General features: G+C 46.2%; 1 protein-coding gene across 2 annotated transcripts in view; it reads left to right on the forward strand.

Annotated features, from left to right (window-relative positions):
• Nucleotides 1-20,500, forward strand: part of TRPC1 (transient receptor potential cation channel subfamily C member 1) — a 136,149-nt gene that overhangs the window by 74,116 nt on the left and 41,533 nt on the right. For both annotated transcript variants that reach the window (XM_030216470.1, XM_030216471.1), the window contains exon 8: nucleotides 3,257-3,396. In XM_030216470.1, coding sequence (XP_030072330.1) covers nucleotides 3,257-3,396 — 140 coding nt within the window. The remainder of the gene's footprint in view (nucleotides 1-3,256; nucleotides 3,397-20,500) is intronic.

The following is a 20,500-nucleotide window of genomic DNA, read 5'->3' on the forward strand; positions in this document are numbered from 1 at the left end:
CAAAATGTTTTTAAAAATATTTTTTCCAGCCTCTATGCCAGCCTCAAATATCATACCCAACTCCATGACAGCAGTATGCAGCTCCCTGGAGCAGTTTTAGTGGGTGCAGTGCACTTCAGTTAGGTGGACCCAGGCCCATCCCCCCCACCTGTTACACTTGTGGTGGTAAATGTGAGCCCTTCAAAACCCACCAGAAACCCACTGTACCCACATGTAGGTGCCCCCCTTCACCCATAAGGGCTATGGTAGTGGTGTACAGTTGTGGGGAGTGGGATTTTGGGGGGTTTGGGGGGCTTAGCACACAAGGTAAGGGAGCTGTGCACCTGGGAGTAGGGTTACCATATGGCTCCAGAAAAAGGAGGACGGATTGAGCAAGCCAGGTTTTACTTCCATTGCTTTCAATGGAAAGCAATTGCTTTCAATGGAAGTAATTGAGCCAGCCGGGTTTTACTTCCATTGATTTCAATGGAAAGCAATGGAAGTAAAACCCGGCTGGCTCAATCCGTACTCCTTTTTCTGGAGCCATATGGTAACCCTACCTGGGAGCAATTTCTGAAGCCCACTGCAGTGTCCCCTAGGGTGCCCGGTTGGTGTCTTGGCATGTCAGGGGGACCAGTGCACTACGAGTGGTGGCTCCTTCCACGACCAAAGGGTTTGGATTTGGTCGTTTCTGAGATGGGCGTACTCAGTTTCCATTATCGCTGAAAATCAGGGACGACCATCTCTAAGGTCGACCTAAATTTCATGATTTGGGCGTCCCCGACCATATTATCGAAACAAAAGATGGATGCCCGTCTTGTTTCGATAATACGGGTTTCCTTGCCCCTTTGCTGGGACGTCCTGCGAGGACGTCCTAAGGAAAACTTGGGCGCCCCTTTCGATTATGCTTCTACCCTCCATTACACGAATCATCACATTTTTGCATGGATGCCTTATCAGACTTTATTTTATTTATTTTTATTTGTTACATTTGTATCCCACATTTTCCCACCTATTTGCAGGCTCAATGTGGCTTACATAGTACCGTAAAGGCGTTCGCCAATTCTGGTATGAACAAATACAGTAATGTTGTGGTAGAATAAGATTAAGATTTGTGTGTACAGACGCATTAGAGAATTGTAGAGAGGAAGAATTATTATATGTCCATTACGAGCTTTGGTTTCGTTGTGTTGCAGGGTACAGGCTTTTAAGTTGGGTCGGTAGGGTATGCCTTTTTGAACAGGTTAAATTTTAATGATTTCCGGAAGTTTAGGTGATCATATGTTGTTTTCACGGCTTTTGGTAATGCATTCCATAGTTGTGTGCTTATGTAGGAAAAGCTGGATGCATAGGTTGATTTGTATTTGAGTCCTTTGCAGCTTTATGAGATAGCTAGCCATTTTGTTTGTCATCAGGAATATCCACCTTATTTTAGATATTAGTATCATTTGCAAAAAGACATCTTTCTATTAATCTCTCTGCATTATCATTTATGGAAGAATAGAAGCAGTCACAGAACTGATCTCTGAGACACTACACTGGTAAACCCTCTTTCCTTCAAACTAGACCAGTCCAAATCAATGGGTTATACTACCAGCAAATAGAGACAGAGAGGATTTTCCAATGACGACATCACCAGTATAGAGTGCTGCAGACCTGGAATTTGCCATTATTTTCTGTCTTTAGCATAGTGTTGCGTAATCTTTATACACAGAAGGCAACATGAATGTCAGTACTACTTCTAACGGGCTACGATATTATATAATGTTGGAACCAGAAATTAGTATTATTATTTTACTGCCTTTTTGAAGGAATTCACTCAAGACAGAATACAGCAAGAAAAAGTCAAATGTAGGCAATAGACAATTACAGCAGTAAAAATATTCAAATAACAATACAAGGTATGACATAGTATGCTACGTTATAATGTCAACATAATCTGCAGTAAAACATTTTAATAGGCAGCATAGGGTGTAAGCAAAGATGGAACATATAGATAAGATAGAGTAAGAGGAGTTAGAAAATAAGAAGATTAATTTAAAGAAAGTTGCACATGAGGTCAGAAAGGTGCTTGAATATTATCTCAGCTAGGGTAGGAGTGGATAAACTTGTCCTGATGCAGTAATGCAGCTGGTGTCACTACTTGTGTTTGTATGACCAGAAAGTTAATTGCTACTTCCATTAAAGGCCTGGGTGAAGAGCCAATCTTTTAGCTTCTTCTGAAGTAGAGAGACTTTTGTGTTAAGCAAAGCCTTTCAGGGTCTGCATTCCAGAGCTCCATAAACCTTCTGTGATAAATGAATAAATAAGTAAAAAGGAAAATTATGGAAACAAACTGCTAAAGTAGTTATTCTGAAAATTGCAAAGTACAATATTTAAAATTGCCAAAACTCTGGTTAATAATGTTTTCTGTGTATACTTCCCACAGTTTCGTGGGCTGCATAAAATTTAATGGAGGGCCGCAGGCTGCCCACCCCTGCTCTAGCAGATGGTTGCAGTTTAGAGTTTAGACTGGTGCAGCAGGAATTTCTTGTCTTACTTTGACTCCCTGGAGATAGTCTGTGGATTGTAGCCCCAGGGTTAAATTCTTCTAGGCCTATGATGGCTCTCAGAGATCAGTCTATGATTACCCTGATTGAGTTAGAAGAACTCTTTTTCTCTGTCTCAGAACCTTGACTTGTGGGTCTCAACTTCTGCAGAACTTGGTGTTCCCTGATGTGGCCCCTTGGGACCCTTGCCAGAGTAGACAGGAAAATCCCCAACAGCGGTGGTGAGTGCCAGTTGAGGATGGGGGAGGCAGATTCAGGCCATATCAGAACATGGCCAGAGGTGTGGTGGATCTTGTGAGAGGTTGCTTTTGTTCTACATGTGATGGGGATTCATCTGTGCCATTTTGCAGCAGGCAGGCAAATTTCTCCAACAAGAACTGATTGGCTCCTCAATTCCCACCACAGCTCCACACTGCATGCCAGTGGGAATAGTGCCATTTTGTTTGTGGACCACATGCCGCCTCTTTTCTGTTTGTCATTCAACCAGTTTCAAACTTAGCCACCTAGAGATCTTCCCTAAGCTGCTCAGTGCATTTATAAGCCACTAAAGCATTAGTAAAATCAGGAGTTTTTATACCTATTCTCCATACTACACGCAGTTTATATTTCCTGATAAATACCTTTGTAATTTCATTTTTTAAACTGAAATATTTAGCTACATGTCAATCCAATAGAGACATTGAAATGTATGCTAGCACCCAATGGGATAACATCTCTTTTTCTCTCAGGAATGGTATGGTCAGATGTTAAGAGACTATGGTATGATGGATTGGAAGATTTCTTAGAAGAATCTCGCAATCAATTGAGCTTTGTAATGAATTCTTTGTATCTCGCAACCTTTGCTCTTAAAGTAGTTGCTCATAACAAGGTAAAAGGGTTTTTTTTTAATGTGTATCACATCTGATATCACTGTGATTATGCTGAAAGTATGAATATGTTTTGAAGTATTTAAAACTTTAATGACAGGACTAGTTTTGTAGGCTTTGTAGTCTTATAGCATGCAATAATACTTTATTATGTTACAAAATTTATTCTGTCATAAGTTAATGTGTTAATATGATGTGTTTCTTAGTGACAAAAATACTGCAATTAAATTTGTGTACTGCAATATCTTTGTTTTGAATTAATCATAATACAGAAAAATATAACCAAATGCCAGAATATTCCCTGAAAGTTTGGCTTTTTTTTTTTTAAATAAAATTGCAACTAAAAGGTTCTAATACACAGAATGGACACCCCAAAAGGCATGAGAGCCTTATGCTGTACTACATTAATGTGGGTGCTCTGTTAGTCCATTTGTGTACACGGAAATAAGGATCAACAGAAATTATAAGGTGATGCCTTTTCGTTGAGCTAAATTAATAGATTCCTTAACTGACTATTGCAAGCTATACTCCCTTCATCAGCTCAAAACAAAATGAGCAAATGAAGCCAAAGGATGATTTTAGTTAGTTGTGTCCAGAAAGGAAGGGGGGTGATATGTTACCAGAGTGATGAGAAGACTGACAGTGAAGCAGGGTATAACTGATGATGGATGAGAAAACCTAGGTCCATATTAAGTCCTTATTTCTTTGCATTGTTCATTTTGGAACGTCTTGGATAGCTCAGACAAAATAACAAAAAAAAAAAAAAAAGGACGGATCACGAGTGAAGGTAACATATCAATGCTTTAGAATCTAATGTTCCCATCAATCTGTTCCCATATGGCTTATTACAGGAACATTGGACACTAAAGTGTTATAGCGGCCTTCACTCATGATCCATCCTTTTTCCCTGTTGTATTGGATCTACTAATCTGATTTGATTCTCGATTGTGGACTAGCTCTGACAAAATGATAGAGGCAGGTCAGACGTTTCTTTTAATATCCTAATGATTAATTTGTTAGCAGAAAAAACAGCGGAGTCAGTAAAAATGGCTGGAGATCTTTTATTAACAGACAGACTAGATCTATGTCATATATATAATAAACCTTTCCTGGTGGAGAGATCGAAGAGAAATAGCACCGAAACACAGTCCATGTTGAGTCATATTGGAGAGCTGTTAATAAAAGATCTTTAGCCATTTTCGTTGACTGCTGTTTTTTTCTGTTTGTTTGCCCTGTGCGGAGTGTGGACTTTTGTTTGTTCCTAATAAATTTATTAGGACATATGAACACAAGAATTGTCATACTGGGTCAGACCAAATGTCCATCTAGCCCAGTCTCCTGTTTCCAAAAGTGACCAAGCCAGGTCACAGGTATCTGGCAGAATCCCAAAAAGTAGCAAGATTCCATGTTGCCTAACCCCAGGGATAAGCTGTGTGTGAGGGAGTGAATGGTATAGCGGCAGCTGCCCTAGGAACACTCCCCTCGCTGATGAAGTTAAACCACCTTATGGCAGGTGGCACTATCATGAATACCTTGCTGAGTCAGGGGGCAGGACTCAGGCAGGGAGGTGGTTAAATTCCCTGGGGCAATACAGGTCAGATAGGCCCCAAAGGGAGGAGATCTCCAGGGGAGAGGTCCAGAGTGAAGGGGTTTCCAAGAGAGAAGCCCCTAGGAAAGGAGTTTATCCCAAAGTGGTGGATAGGCTGCAGTACCTGTAGGGGAATCCCAGGGAAGCAAGGAATGGCCCTAGGGTTTGCACCCTGTAGATGCCCAGGGATTGCATGAGAAGAAACAGAAGACAGCAGAGGTAAAAGAGTGCCTTTATTTTCTGTGAAGACCCAGCTACTGAGTATCTTAGTTGGAGCCAGGCCTGGACTTGAGGTTCTGATAGCCAGATACTCAAAACTCCGGCTTTGTAGAAAACAACGCTGGAAAGTACTGCTGCAACAGCACCGAGGAATTACTTCCTAATGCTCAAGGCTAATAGTATGCAAATGATATATATGGTATTAGCCTTGAGCATTAGGAAGTAAAAGGGGAGGATGGTGCCTGGCACATGCACTCAAGATTTGAGTGTCAAGCACAGATCTTCAGTGCATGCTCAGAATGCCAGAGAGGAGGAGGAAAAGGTGCTCATCAGGACGGAAGGAAAATAAAACAGGCAGGAGATGAGATGGTATGGCAATGCAATTATTATGCAGTTCGTCACCTTGTAATCTCTATACTAATGTCACACAATTCTTTTTAGAACATTGATTCATCACTTGCTGATAGCGGTTTTCAAAATGCTTCTCCTGTTTATTTTTATGCATCTAATAATCTATTTTATTCTCTTCTGTCTCTGCGCTCTCCAGGATAAAACATTTGTTTGGTTTGGACAACTTTTGCTTCCTTCCCTGTAACTCCCAGCAGACAGACCTTGCTGGTGACAACCCTAACACCAGCTCCAATCAGGCATAGGGCTTTTAGCGGCAAGAGCATCTTTGTTTGGCATGCTGTCTGCTGAGCATTGGGGAGGAATAGAGAATCAGCTCATCAGCATGCATTTCCATGCTCATTGTGCTATCCCTTGGCACGCTTATTATTCCCCACAGTGGGGGCCTCTAAGCATGGCGCACTGGCAAATGCGGGTGCTAGTCCGGCACCAATGTCCTCTAGTGTCCATGTTTGCTTCTGAGCATCAGGGCCTGAAGAAGGTAGAACTGCTAAGAGGGAAGGAAGTAAATGTTATTGGGGGTTGGGGTTTTAGCCCAGAGTTGAACAGAGTCTGTAGCCGGGGAACAGAGTTTCCATTACATCACCAAAGGATCAATCCAGACTAATGGGTTAGGCCCATCCGCCAGCAGGTGGAGATAGAGAACACTAATGAACTGTGCTGTATAAGGACCTGTGCAGTATAGCTCAGCCAGTATTCTCTATCTCCAGCAGGCAGATAGATGTTCCCAATGCAGCTCTGTGACTTCTTTCTGTGGTCTCCTGTCCTTTTGCCAGGTTCAGTTAAGTTGGGGTTGAGACGGTGAGGTACCTCAGGTGTAAACCTAGTGGTTCTAGGTCCCTCCCTGCTCTCCCATTACCACTTCTCTGCCTCTGTTCTTCTCTAGCTAATTTTCTCCTGCCTCTTTAAAAAACAAACAAACCACTAGCATTTCTCTGTGAGAATTTGCTTTGGGGTGGGGAAGTTTTGGTGATTTTGCAGTGCCTTTGAGGTGAACAGACTGGCAGAGACTATATGCAAACTGTGAGTACCTTATCTTGGCTGAACTTTTAAAAGGCTGTTCCCGTTGTAGCAGTCGGCTGTCAGGTTTGTGTACTATTAACCCGGCTGAATTGCAAGTTCCGCAAAATTTGGGTATTTCTACCATGTCTTTTTACCAGCACAGGTTTTTGCAGGCTCGGCCGTGGCAACTGCGAATCGTGATGTAGTTGCAGCCATTTTGGATTCTGGGCCAGGTTCAACATGCGACCTCTACAGTTTTCTCTGTTGCACCGCTGGTCTCTATTATCTGAGGTCTATGAGGAGTTGATTCCCTGGACTGGTGGCTACGTCCACCGAATATTCAAGCAAGTCTTCTGTTGTGCGCTCTGAATTGATTTGTCCTCATGCCAGCCTGTTTGGTTAGGGAGCCCATTGTCTTATCAGACTGCACAGGGTCAATGGACAGATGTGGAATTTTCATGGTCTATAAACAGATTGGAGCTCAGAGCAGTCAGAAAGGCTTCTGAGAGAGAAACTAGTTTGAGCTGTCTCAGACAACATGACAACAGTTTTCTTACGTCAACAGAGCACTTTTCTCACCAGAGAAGCTCACCTTCTCTTTCAGTTGGTGGGGATGAACATCTCCCTGACTTCGGCGACCCATATAGTGGGTGCCCTGAATACTCAAATAGACTAACTCAGCAGAGTGTCTCTGGATCTAGGGGAATGGCAGCTCTCAGGGACAGCATTCCACTTCATCTCTCATTGGGGAGTTCCAATTCTGGATCTAATGGCATCAAGACTCAATGCGCAATTACATAGCTTCTACAGTCGGCAGAAAGAGACATGGTCTTCCTGGGCATAGATGCACTGGTATAGCCTTGGCTGATGATGGGGATTCTCTACATCTTTTCTCCATGGCCCGTGATAGGCAGGGTGCTACACCGCATTGCTCTTCATCAGGGCTTGGTAATTCTTGTGGCGCCAGACTGGCCCAGGCATCCTTGGTATGTGGACCTCATTTGCCATCAGGTGGCTCCTCCTTTTCATCTTCCTCAGCAAAAAGGACTGTTAAGTCAAGTTCCGATTCTCATGGAGGTTCCTTCCCCCTTTAGTCTTACAGCCTTTAGTCTTATTGAGAGGGCGCAACTAAGGAAGAAAAGATACTCTTTACTTCAAACTTTACTTGATACTTTACTTCAAGCTCGTAAACGGTCCACTTCTGTTTCTTATGCTAGAGTGTGAAGGTTGGTCTAAACATAAGGGTATTTTCCCTTTGCAAGCTTCTTTGTCTCAGAGTTTAGTGTTCCTTCAGGAAAGCTTCAAAAAAGGGTTAGCTTTTAATTCCCTCAAAGTTCAAGTTGCAGCCTTCGCTTGTTATAGAGGCTATACTAAGAAGGTTTTTCTTGGAGCGCATCCATATATAGTTCATTTTCTAAAGGGAGCAAATCACTTACATCCTCCTCTTTGGAAGGTCTGTCCAGTGTGGAATCTTGCTCTGGTTATTAAAGCTCTCCAAAAAGACTCCGTTTGAACTTCTTCGGAAAACTACCATAAAAAATCTGACCTTGAAATCAGTCTTTCTTGTTGCTATATCTTCCTCAAGGTGAGTTTCTGAGCTTCAGGTTCTAGCAGAGATCCCTTTCTCTGTTTTGTTTTGTTTTTTAAGCAGGGGGTTCTATTTGGACAGTTCCTTCTTTTTTTCCAAAAGTTGTTTCCTCATTTCATCTAAACCAGAAAGTTTTCCTGTCTTCCTTTTCCAGAGATGATTGTCTCAGATTACTGTTCTCTTCATATTTTAGACGTTAAAAGAGTACACATTTGTTGCCTTACTTCTACCAATTTTAGGCTTCTGATCATCTTTTTGTTCTCTTTCAGGACCACATAAAGGTATGTCTGCCTCAAGAACGACAGTGGCTAGATGGTTAAGAGGCTATTTCTTCAGCTTATTTGTTGTCAGGCAAAACTTCTCCATTTGACATTAAAGCTGATTCAACTAGGGCTTTGTCTACTTCTTTGGTGCAATGATGTGGAAATTTGTAGATCTGCTACATGGTCGTCTTCTCATTCCTTTGTCAATCATTACTGCTTAGATGTGGCAGTCCGATCAGATGCTTCTTTTGGATGACCAAGGGGTAAAAGGGGCGATCAAGGAAGACAAAGACGTAGCGGAGAGATTGAATGAATTCTTTGCTTTGGTCTTCACCGAGGACGATTTGTGTGGGATACCGGTGTCGGAAATGGTATTTCAGGCGGACCAGTCGGAGAAACTTACTGACTTCATGCTAAACATGGAGGACGTAATGGGGCAGTTCAGCAAACTGAAGAGTAGCAAATCTCCTGGACTGGATGGTATTCATCCTAGAATACTGATAGAACTGAAAAATGAGCTTGCAGAGCTACTGCTAGTGATATGCAATTTATCCTTAAAATCAAGCATGGTACTGGAAGATTGGAGGGTGGCCAATGTAATACCGATTTTTTTAAAAAGGTTGCAGGGGAGATCTGAAAAAATTATAGACCGGTGAGTCTGATGTCGGTGCCGGGGAAAATGGTAGAGGCTATTATTAAAAACAAAATTACAGAGCACATCCAAGGACATGGATTACTGAGACCAAGTCAGCATGGCTTTTGTGTGGGGAAATCTTGCCTGACCAATTTACTTCAATTCTTTGAAGGAATAAACAAACATGTGGACAAAGGGGAGCCGGTTGATATTGTGTATCTGGATTTTCAAAAGGCGTTTGACAAGGTACCTCATGAAAGGCTACAGAGGAAATTGGAGGGTCATGGGATAGGAGGAAATGTCCTATTGTGGATTAAAAACTGGTTGAACGATAGGAAACAGAGTGGGGTTAAATGGGCAGTATTCACAATGAAGAAGGGTAGTTAGTGGGGTTCCTCAGGGGTCTGTGCTAGGACCGCTGCTTTTTAATATATTTATAAATGATTTAGAGATGGGAGTAACTAGCGAGGTTATTAAATTTGCTGATGACACAAAGTTATTCAAAGTCATTAACTCGCGACAGGATTGCAAAAACTTACAGAAGGACCTTACGAGACTGGGAGACTGGGTGGCTAAATGGCAGATGACCTTTAATGTGAGCAAGTGCAAGGTGAAGGGAAAAAAAACCCGAATTATAGCTACGTCATGCAAGGTTCCACGTTAGGAGTTACGGACCAAGAAAGGGATCTGGGTGTCGTCGTCGATAATACACTGAAACCTTCTGCTCATTGTGCTGCTGCGGCTAGGAAAGTGAATAGAATGTTGGGTATTAGGAAAGGTATGGAAAACAGGTGTGAGGATGTTATAAAGCCGTTATATCGCTCCATGGTACGACCGCACCTTGAGTATTGTGTTCAATTCTGGTCGCCGCATCTCAAGAAAGATATAGTAGAATTGGAAAAGGTGCAGCGAAGGGCGACTAAAATGATAGCGGGGATGGGACTACCCCTATGAAGAAAGACTAAGGAGGCTAGGGCTTTTCAGCTTGGAGAAGAGACGGCTGAGGGGAGACATGATAGAGGTATATAAAATAATGAGTGGAGTGGAACAGGTGGATGTGAAGCGTCTGTTCACGCTTTCCAAAAATACTAGGACTAGGGGGCATGCGAACTACAGTGTAGTAAATTTAAAACAAATCGGAGAAAATGTTTCTTCACCCAACGCATAATTAAACTCTGGAATTCGTTGCCAGAGAACGTGGTGGAGGCGGTTAGTTTGGCAGAGTTTAAAAAGGGGTTAGACGGTTTCCTAAAGGACAAGTCCATAAAACACTACTAAATGGACTTGGGAAAAATCCAAAATTCCAGGAATAACGTGTATAGAATGTTTGTACGTTTGGGAAGCTTGCCAGGTGCCCTTGGCCTGGATTGGCCGCTGTCGTGGACAGGATGCTGGGCTCGATGGACCCTTGGTCTTTTCTCAGTGTGGCATTACTTATGTACTTATGCAGGGGTATCTTATTCCCTCCGTAATTGAGGATTGCGTTTTTACATCCTGTTAGTCTAGGCCAGTGATGGCAAACCTTTCCGAGACCGAGTGCCCAAACAGCAACCCAAAATCTAATTATTTATCGCAAAGTGCCCTCTCTGGCACGCGTGCCTTAGGTTCGCCATCACTGGTCTGGACTGAACTTTTGGTTATGTAATGGGAGGAAAATTTAGTTCTTACCTGATAATTTTCTTTTCTTTAGTCCCAGAGGATCAGTCTAGAACCCACCCTTCTCTTTTCAGTCTATTCTGTATGTACATAGTTATGCGGTTCGTTGTTTCTAAGGCACCTGTTTTGTCCTCTTTCAATTCTAGGTTATTTTAGAGGCTGGAGTTTTTTCTATACAAGTCATTCTTTCCACTGCTTAGCTATAAAATATTGGCTGAGCTATACTGCACAGGTCCTTATATTGCATAGCTCATTAGTGTTCTCTGTCTCCACCTGGTGGTGGATGAGCATAACCCATTAGTCTGGACTGATCCTTTGGGACTAAATGAAAGAAAATTATCAGGTAAGAACTAATTTTTCCATATTGCTTATTCACCAATAAAGCTTTTTCCTTTGACTTTACACTACAATCTGCCTGTGTCTGTGAGGTCGTGTAGCCAACCGCAAGTCACACTATCACACTGTGGCTTTCCCCAGATCACATCTTATGTTTCAACAATTTTTATTGATGACTATGCAGTCCAACAAGCAACAATAAGTACAGTAAGTAGCAATGAAGCCAAGAAAAGCATAAGATTGAACAAGAAAGAATGTGGTATCAAACTTTTCTCATAAACAACCAAAGTCCCAAACCCCCTCCCAACTCTCTTCCCCCTAGTGTGCAAGGAAAAGAAATAGAAAAAAGCACAACCCTGCACATTTCTGATTTATATGAAGCAGGCAAATATATAAAGCACAGAGAGGTCTTATTTCTTATAACCCCCACCTGAGGAAGTGCAAGGTCAGAACAGTCCTCTGCTAAAAAAGAAAAAAAAGTCACCCGCAGCACCACCCAGAGCACCTAATTGATTTAAAATAAAACTTCAGGCACGAGGGCCAAGGAATATATAAATGGTCCCCAAACTGCATAAAATGGGTGCTGGGATTTAAAGGTGGAATGTGTGGCTCTGAGCTCCATCAAATGCAACTCATGAAATCAGTTCCTCCAGTGCTAGTACTGTGGATTTAGTCCAGTTCTGCAAAATACACTTCCATATCATCATGCTGATCAATCCATAGACTGGTGGGTTGTGTCCATCTACCAGCAGGTGGAGATAGAGAGCAATGCTTTTGCCTCCCTATATGTGGTCATGTGCTGCCGGAAACTCCTCAGTATGTTCTCTATCTCAGCAGGTGGTGGTCACACACAGCAGCAGCTCTGGCTAGGTCTCCAAGCCTAATTTTTAGGTTTTGTCGAGTACCTGGGGTTGAGGGCTCTTCTTGAGCAAGTGCAAACCTGGTGGCGCCAGGTCCCTCCTTTTCTCCCCCCTCCCGCTGGCTCCGTTAAAAAAAAAAAAAAAAAGAATTTTGGACGTCCTTAAGGGCGTTTATTTCGACGTCTATTTAAACGTTTATTGCAGCTACTCACTGGGACACCAGTTCGTTACAGCTCGGAGCGAGAAGCAGGTAATTTTTACCTTTTTATAGCGGGCAGGGGGTTCCCCGATCGATCTCCACGTGGCCTATGGCGTCGGAGGGCGAGGGCGCGAAGAATCGCTCCCCAGACCGCGTGTGCGCTTCTAGCGGGGATGCGGGGGTCTTAAAGTCTGATTCGCCCTTGTTGGGTGTCAGTTTGGAGGCCGGTCAGTGTCCCGGGTCTTCCTCCGGGGCGGCGGTTTTTCCCGCCATAAACGCCCATCCCCCGCTGCTCGCCTCCGCCATCTTGGCTGGCCACTCTGCTCGGCTTCTTCTTGGGCCGCCCTAGAGCTGGGAGACGTTAATGCCATGGCCGCCCTTGATTTGGGCGACGGCAAAAAAGCGGCTAAAGTTAAGCGCCGTTCTTCCCGCGCGGCTCCTTCGCGGAGTGTCACGCCGGATGCCATCTTGGATGCGCAGCATGTTTCTCCCCCGCTCTTGCGAGCGCCGGTTGAGGGTGCGTCTAGGGCTGTGGCCCAGGCTGCTGAAGTGCACAGTCTGGGGGGTTTCTCCCCCGAGTTTATTTTGCTGCTGCATCAGGCCTTCCTTATGCAAAACGCTGCCCCTGCTCCCTTGTCCGATAAAGGGGTTGAGGCCCCCGGAAGTAAACGCCCTCGGGTGGATTCCCAGGCCTTAGAGGACTCTGTCTCCTCTGATGTAGATGAGGGCAGCGTATCTGAGTTCTCCCAACGGTCCTTTGGGGATTCCTTGGAGGAGACGGATTCCCGCTCGGATGGAGCGGATGACCCCTCTGCAGCGTGGATCTTTCGCTCAGAGGATTTGCCCAACCTGTTAGTGCAGGCCATGAGCATTTTGAAGATTTCCTCTCCAGAGGACGTCTCTCCCTCAGCCCCTGTTGGCTCCGCCATTATGCTGGGGACGAAGCGCCCGCCTAGAACCTTCCACGTGCATGATGCCATGCACACCTTAATTTCGGCTCAATGAGATGTCCCGGAAGCGAGCCTCAAAGTGGCTAGGGCTGTGTCCCGCCTCTATCCTTTGCCTGAAAGTGAACGGGAGGCCTTTCTTTGGCCTACCGTGGATTCTTTAATCACTGCGGTGACTAAGAAAACGGCGTTGCCAGTGGAAGGTGGCACGGCCCTAAAGGACACCCAAGACAGAAGATTGGAGGCGGCCTTAAGGTCGTCCTTCGAGGCGGCTGCCTTAAGTTTGCAGGCCTCGGTTTGCGGCTCCTATGTGGCCAGGGCGTGCCTGACGATTGTGCAGCGGGCTTCCCCCTCGGATCCTGCCTTGAGGGCTGATTGGCCTGCCCTGGAATCGGGCTTGGCTTATTTGGCAGACTTACTGTATGATGTCTTGAGAGCCTCGGCTAAAGGTATGGCTCAGATAGTCTCTGCGCGGCGGTGGCTTTGGCTGAAACATTGGTCTGCTGACCACGCCTCTAAGTCCCGCCTGGCTAAGTTGCCTTTTAAAGGCAAGCTGCTCTTTGGGGTCGAGCTGGACAAAATTGTGACCGATCTCGGCACGTCTAAGGGCAAGAGGTTACCAGAGGTCAGGGCTCGGGCCAGTGCTCGCCCCGGTATCTCCAGAGGACGGTTTCAGGAAGCCCGTCGGTACCGCCCGGGCAAGTCGGGCTCCTCTGCCCCCTCTTCCTTCAAGAGGAACTTCTCCCCCAAGCAGCATTCCTTTCGCAGAGACCGCCGTCCCGGAGGTGCGCCCTCCGGTCCTCCCCCAGGGTCTCGTACCCAATGACGGGGTCCTGGTCCATGGCCCAGTGCAGATTGGAGGACGCCTGTCCTCGTTTCTGGGCGAGTGGACCAGGGTAACTTCAGACGCTTGGGTGCTGGAAGTCATCAGAGACGGCTACAAGCTGACCCGTCTCGGGTTTGTACTCTCTCCCTGCAAGTCTCCGGTCAAAGCTGTGGCAGTGCAGCAGACCTTGGACAATCTGATCCGCCTGGGTGCGGTCGTTCCGGTGCCAGAAAATCAGCTTGGCAAGGGACGTTACTCCATTTACTTTGTGGTACCAAAGAAAGGAGGTTCTGTACGGCCTATCCTCGACCTCAAAGGGGTCAATCGGGCCTTGTAAGTTCGGCACTTTCGCATGGAGACTCTCCGCTCTGTTATAGTGGCAGTGAAGGCAGGGGAGTTCCTGGCATCCTTGGACATCAAGGAAGCGTACTTGCATATTCCCATCTGGCCTCCTCATCAACGCTTTCTGCGTTTTGCAGTCCTGGGCCGACACTTCCAGTTCAGAGCCCTCCCGTTCGGGTTGGCCACTGCTCCGCGGACCTTCTCCAAAGTAATGGTGGTCATCGCGGCCTTCCTGCGAAAGGAAGGAGTACAAGTCCATCCTTATCTGGACGACTGGTTGATCCGAGCCCCCTCTTATGCAGAGTGCGGCAAAGCTGTGGACTGGGTGATTGCTCTTTTGAGCTCCCTGGGGTGGATCATCAACTGGGAGAAAAGCCAGCTGCGCCTGACTCAGTCCCTGGAGTATCTGGGAGTTCGATTCGACACCAAGTGGGCAGAGTGTTCCTGCCAGACAATCGGATTGTCAAACTTCAGGCTTAGGTGGACCAGTTCCTAGTAGCCTCTCCACTTCGGGCTTGGGACTATGTGCAGCTGTTGGGCTCTATGACGGCCACGATGGAAGTAGTGCCCTGGGCCAGGGCTCATATGAGACCACTACAACACTCTCTGCTGCAGCGCTGGACTCCGGTGTCGGAGGATTATGCTGTGCGCCTTCCCTTGGACCCAGCAGTGCGCAAGGCGCTGAGCTGGTGGCTGAAGACAGACAAGTTTGTCTGCAGGGATGCCTCTTGTGACCCCGGAGTGGATTGTCGTCACGACGGACGCCTCTTTGACGGGCTGGGGAGCCCACTGCTTGGGAAGGACAGCGCAGGGGCTCTGGTCTCCTGCAGAGGCAAAGTGGTCTATCAACCTCCTGGAACTCAGAGCCATTCGGTTGGCGCTTTTGGAGTTCCTCCCGGTACTGGCGTTGAAGCCAGTACGGGTCCTGTCGGACAATGCCACAGCTGTGGCCTATGTCAACCGCCAGGGAGGTACCAAGAGCGCCCCTCTAGCCAAGGAAGCCATGAATCTATGCCAGTGGGCAGAAGCGAACCTGGAACAGCTGTCAGCGGCCCACATTGCCGGAGTCATGAATGTCAAGGCGGACTTTCTCAGTCGCCATACCTTGGATCCCGGAGAGTGGCAGTTATCGGCTCAGGCGTTCTTGGACATCACGAAGCGCTGGGGCCAGCCGAGCCTAGATCTGATGGTGTCATCGGCCAATTGCCAAGTGTCGCGCTTTTTCAGCAGAGGACGGGACCCTCGATCTCTGGGAGTAGATGCTCTTCTTCAACAGTGGCCGACACAGGAGCTTCTCTATGTGTTCCCGCCCTGGCCCATGTTGGGCAGGGTACTAGACCGGGTGGCAAAGCATCCGGGCCGAATAATCCTGGTGGGTCCGGACTGGCCCAGACGTCCCTGGTATGCGGACTTGATCAGGCTCTCAGTGGACGACCCTCTGCGGCTGCCAGTGGAGCAGGGCCTGTTGCATCAGGGTCCCGTGGTGATGGAGGATCCCTCCCCCTTTGGGCTTACAGCCTGGCTATTGAGCGGCAGCGTCTGAGGAAGAAGGGCTTCTCAGACAAGGTCATCGCCACTATGCTGACTACTGCTTACGCCAGGGTTTGGCGTACCTTTGCAGCGTGGTGTGAAGCAGGTTCACTTTCTCCCTTCACTGCTCCAATTTCTTCAGTGCTGGCGTTCCTGCAAGAAGGTCTGGAGAAAGGCCTGTCGCTCAGTTCCCTTAAAGTCCAGGTAGCGGCTCTGGCTTGCTTCAGGGGCCGCCTGAAGGGTGCTTCCCTGGCTTTGCAGCCAGATGTGGTACGTTTTCTCAAGGGAGTTAATCACCTGCGCCCTCCTCTGCACTCAGTGGTGCCTGCGTGGAATCTCAACCTGGTGCTAAGAGCCTTGCAGAAGCCGCCTTTTGAACCCTTGTCGAGGGCATCTCTGAAAGACCTGACGTTGAAAGCAGTCTTTTTGGTGGCTATCACTTCAGCCAGAAGAGTTTCCGAGCTCCAGGCACTCTCATGTCGAGAGCCTTTTCTGCAGTTCACTGAGGCAGGAGTGACTATTCGCACAGTGCCTTCCTTCCTGCCCAAGATTGTTTCTCGCTTCCATGTGAATCAGCAGCTCTGTCTCCCTTCCTTTCGTAGGGAGGACTACCCAGAGGAATACTCTGCTCTCAAATATCTGGATGTGAGATGAGTCATCATCAGATACTTGGAGGTGACCAATGATTTCCGGAAATCGGATCATCTGTTTGTGCTGTTTGCAGGTCCTCGTAAGGGTCTGCAGGCTGCTAAGCCTACACTGGCAAGATGGGTCAAGGAAGCCATTGCAGCGGCTTATGTGGCCGCGGGGAAGGTGCTGCCTATTCAGCTAAAGGCTCACTCCACTAGAGCTCAGGCGGCCTCGATGGCAGAGGCCGGGTCCATCTCCTTGGAAGAGATATGCAAGGTGGCAACTTGGGCATCGGCCCATTCCTTCTCCAGGCATTACCGCTTGACTGTGGCTGCTCGGGCGGAGGCCCGGGTTGGAGCTTCAGTGTTGCGGTCAGGGATTTCAATGTCCCGCCCTGGGTGAGTACTGCTTCGGTACATCCCACCAGTCTATGGATTGATCAGCATGATGATATGGAAGATAAAATTATGTATCATACCTGATAATTTTCTTTCCATTAATCATAGCTGATCAATCCATAGCCCCTCCCAGATATCTGTACTGTTTATATTCTGGTTGCATTTCAGGTTCAAGTTTAGTCTTCAGTTCCTGTTCAGGAGGACTTTGTGTTCAAGTTTTTTCAATTGGATTCTTCAAGAGTTGAGACGAATTTGTGTTACAGTGAGCTGCTGCATTCCTCTCCCCTCCGTTTTACGGGGCTGGATTGAGACATAAATTCTGCCGGCGCTCCCTCCCGCTTTGTGCGGCTGTAGGGCAGCTTTGTACCCCTCCCGCTTTGGCGGTGTTAGGGTCAGTCAGCTCCTCCCGCGGTTGCGGTTGCAGGATAAGCCAGATCCCCCCCGCATCGGCGGGGTGGTGTCCCTCCCCCGCTCCGCGGGGATGAGCTGGACGGATTCCCCTCCCCCACTTGTGTGGGGATGAGCTGGGTTAATTCCCCTCCCCCGTTTCGGCGGTGGTGAGCTGGGCAGAGTGTCCCTTTGTGGGTGTAATTCTCTAAGTGCTGAGTCCTGCGGATGGAGCTTGGATATCGACATACTGAGGAGTTTCCGGCAGCACATGACCACATATAGGGAGGCAAAAGCATTGCTCTCTATCTCCACCTGCTGGTAGATGGACACAACCCACCAGTCTATGGATTGATCAGCTATGATTAATGGAAAGAAAATTATCAGGTATGATACATAATTTTACCTTTTTCCTGACAATACAAGCCTTCATCACCCTTAGCCCTAACACCTAAAGAGGAGACCCGACCCAATAGAATACCGCTCAGAAGAAATAGAATATTGTGGTGCAATACTCACTCCAGATAGCAGATCAGTGCTCTCCAAAAGGACTTAACCAACCTGCACTCCCAAAAGGCATGATAAAGAAGTATTAGGAACCTCCTCGCACTTAAGGCAATGAGAAGCGTCAATAAAACCCATGACACTCAATCTATACTATGAGATATACGTCCAAAAAAGTACCTGATATTGGCATTCCTGCAGCACTTCACTGGCTACCCTCAAGGGTATCTGATGAATACATCCCAACAGGTCCCTAGAACTAATCGTATATTGCATGTCGGCCAACCACCGAGCAGCCAAATCCCCCAAATTAAGAAGGGGACAAGCAGTCCCCAGATCACATCTTAATAACAATTTATGGACTTTACCTCCAGGAATTTATCCAAAGCTTCTTTTAAACCCAGCTACACTAACTGCTTTTACCATATCTTCTGGAAGAGCGTTCTAGAGCTTAACTATGCATTGATGAAATTAAAAAAAAAAAGTGTTACTGTGTAACTTCATGGTATTTCCCCCAGTCTTTGAACATTTTTAAAGAGTAAAAAATCAATCTGTGTACTTGCTCTGCTCCACTCAAATGTATGTGTCATAATGTGTGTGTTAGCTCTACACTCAGGATTTTGTAGACCTTTATCATCCCTCCTCAGCTGTCTCTTCTCCAAGCTTAAGAGCTGTAGCCTCTTTAACCTTACCTCATGAGTCATTCTGTCTTCTGTCATTTTAGTCACCTTTCTTTGTACTGTTTCTAATTCCACTATATCTTTTTCAAGATGTGGCAATTAGAACTGCACACGGTGCTCAAGGTGAGGTCGTACCATGGAGCAATAGAAGCATTGTGATATCCTTTGCTTTATTTTCTGTTTTTTTCCTAATACTTCCTAACCTTCTGTTTTCTTTTTTGGCTGCCACCGTATACTGAACAGAAGATTTCAGTGTATTACCCACGATGACACCTAGATCTTTTTCCTTGGTGGTAACTCCTAATGGAGAACCTAGCATCAGGTAGCTGTAATTTGAGTTATTCTTCCCAATGTGCACTTTGCACTTGTCAGAAAAAGACACCTGCAAGTGTGGTAATGTGAGCAAAGGTGGGTCCACAGCCCAGACAAAGCGGAGCCACACAGTGGGTTCAGGGGAATAGAAAACAATACAATACAGTCTTGATTATGTGACGTAAACAGGACCAGCTTGTCGTCGGATGTGAAAAGTTGGATAATACGGAAAATGCTGCATAAACCCCCCAAATAATGCATGAACAAAGGCATATAGAGTTCCCGGTTTTCAAAACCTGTTCTAAAAGATTTTTAATAGAAATAAGTGTGATTACAAAACTGGTAGGGGAGGGGTCTGTATGATATGCCGAATGATCAGATTAGCAAAGATCAGATAATCGAGACTATACTTTATTTTATTAAAAGTACCAGGTATGAGGGGTCCTGTTAGCATCACAGGCAAGGGAGAAAATAACAAACTAGTCCTATGCAACAAAGTCCTCCTGTGGTTCTGCTCCTGCAGGCCATGTCGTGCACTGTGGTCTCTTGTCAACAATATTCACCTACCTGCCTTTGGGTGGGTGAAGATTACAGTTCTTCAAGGTCCCAAGTTAAATTTGGTCTAAACTTGGGCTACCTGGCTGTCACAGTTGCAGTTTACAGACATGAGGTAGGGCTTTGCTGCTTCCCTCTGGGTTCCCTTTACTTCACCAGTGCACTGAGCTTTAATGCTTCCTGGACCATGCCCTCCTGACTCCAGTCCTTCTGTTTCACTTCCCCCACAGGCAGGACTATGAGTTTTAAAGTGATTCTAACTCTGTGAGGGAGTGTCCTTAAGGGGAAGTGGCTACATGCTATAGACTCCCTCACCATAAGCAAAGGAACAAGCCATTTATTTGAAGCTCCTAAAAAGTTTGCATAACATTGTGTCAACCAAGCATGTCGATCTTTCATTGGTCAGAACACCCTCAAAATAACAGTCTTAACTTTTTTTTCAACTCTTTTTTTTTCTGTGAAGAAGCAAATTCTTTCTGTGCTTAATATGAAACTTTGAGGGGGCCCTCTTACTAAGCTGTATTAAGCAGCTAACACAGGGTTTAACATACAGTAGACAGTTCTGCGGACCAGTGCTATTGTCTTTTGCATTAAAAGGACAGCCACTGCGCACTAGCTCCCTAATGCAGGAGAAGTTGTGATCGGGGCGTGGTATAAGTATGTGTTAAAAAACCCAGTCCCAATACAGATCCCAGTGGCACTTGTCTGTTCACTTTCTTCCATTTAGAGACTTGGCCATTTAACCCTACTTCCTGTTTCTATCTTTTAACAAGTTCCCAACCCATACCAGGATGTTGCCTCCTATCCCAAGGCTTTTTAATTTTCTCAGGAATCTCTCATGAGTCACTTTGTCAACAGCTTAATGAAAATCTATATTCATTACATAACTGACTCTTTTTATCCACATGTTTATTCCGAGGGGGATATGCTGTGTGTGTGTGGGGGGGGGGGGGGGGGGGGGGGAGTGTTTGATGCAGCACAGACAGTTTCCTGAGGGAGCTGCTGCCACATCTATGTGTTGCAGGGGTGGGGGGGGGGGGTCATATGTTTTCCATGTGTAACTTTATCAAATTGCTGCTTTTCTGGATGTGGAGGGGTTGGGATGTGCAGCCCTACTCCAGTTTTACAAAACGCTTTGTTTGGCAGAGTCTTTTGTAAAATAGTGTTGAGTATGCTACATGTCCTGATGGATGTGTGAATTCCCCTTCCCACTTCCTTTCTAAAATGCCACTCCACATCGCC

The sequence above is a fragment of the Microcaecilia unicolor genome, chromosome 10 (genome assembly GCF_901765095.1).
Source record: "Microcaecilia unicolor chromosome 10, aMicUni1.1, whole genome shotgun sequence".
In the NCBI taxonomy this organism is placed as follows: domain Eukaryota; kingdom Metazoa; phylum Chordata; class Amphibia; order Gymnophiona; family Siphonopidae; genus Microcaecilia; species Microcaecilia unicolor.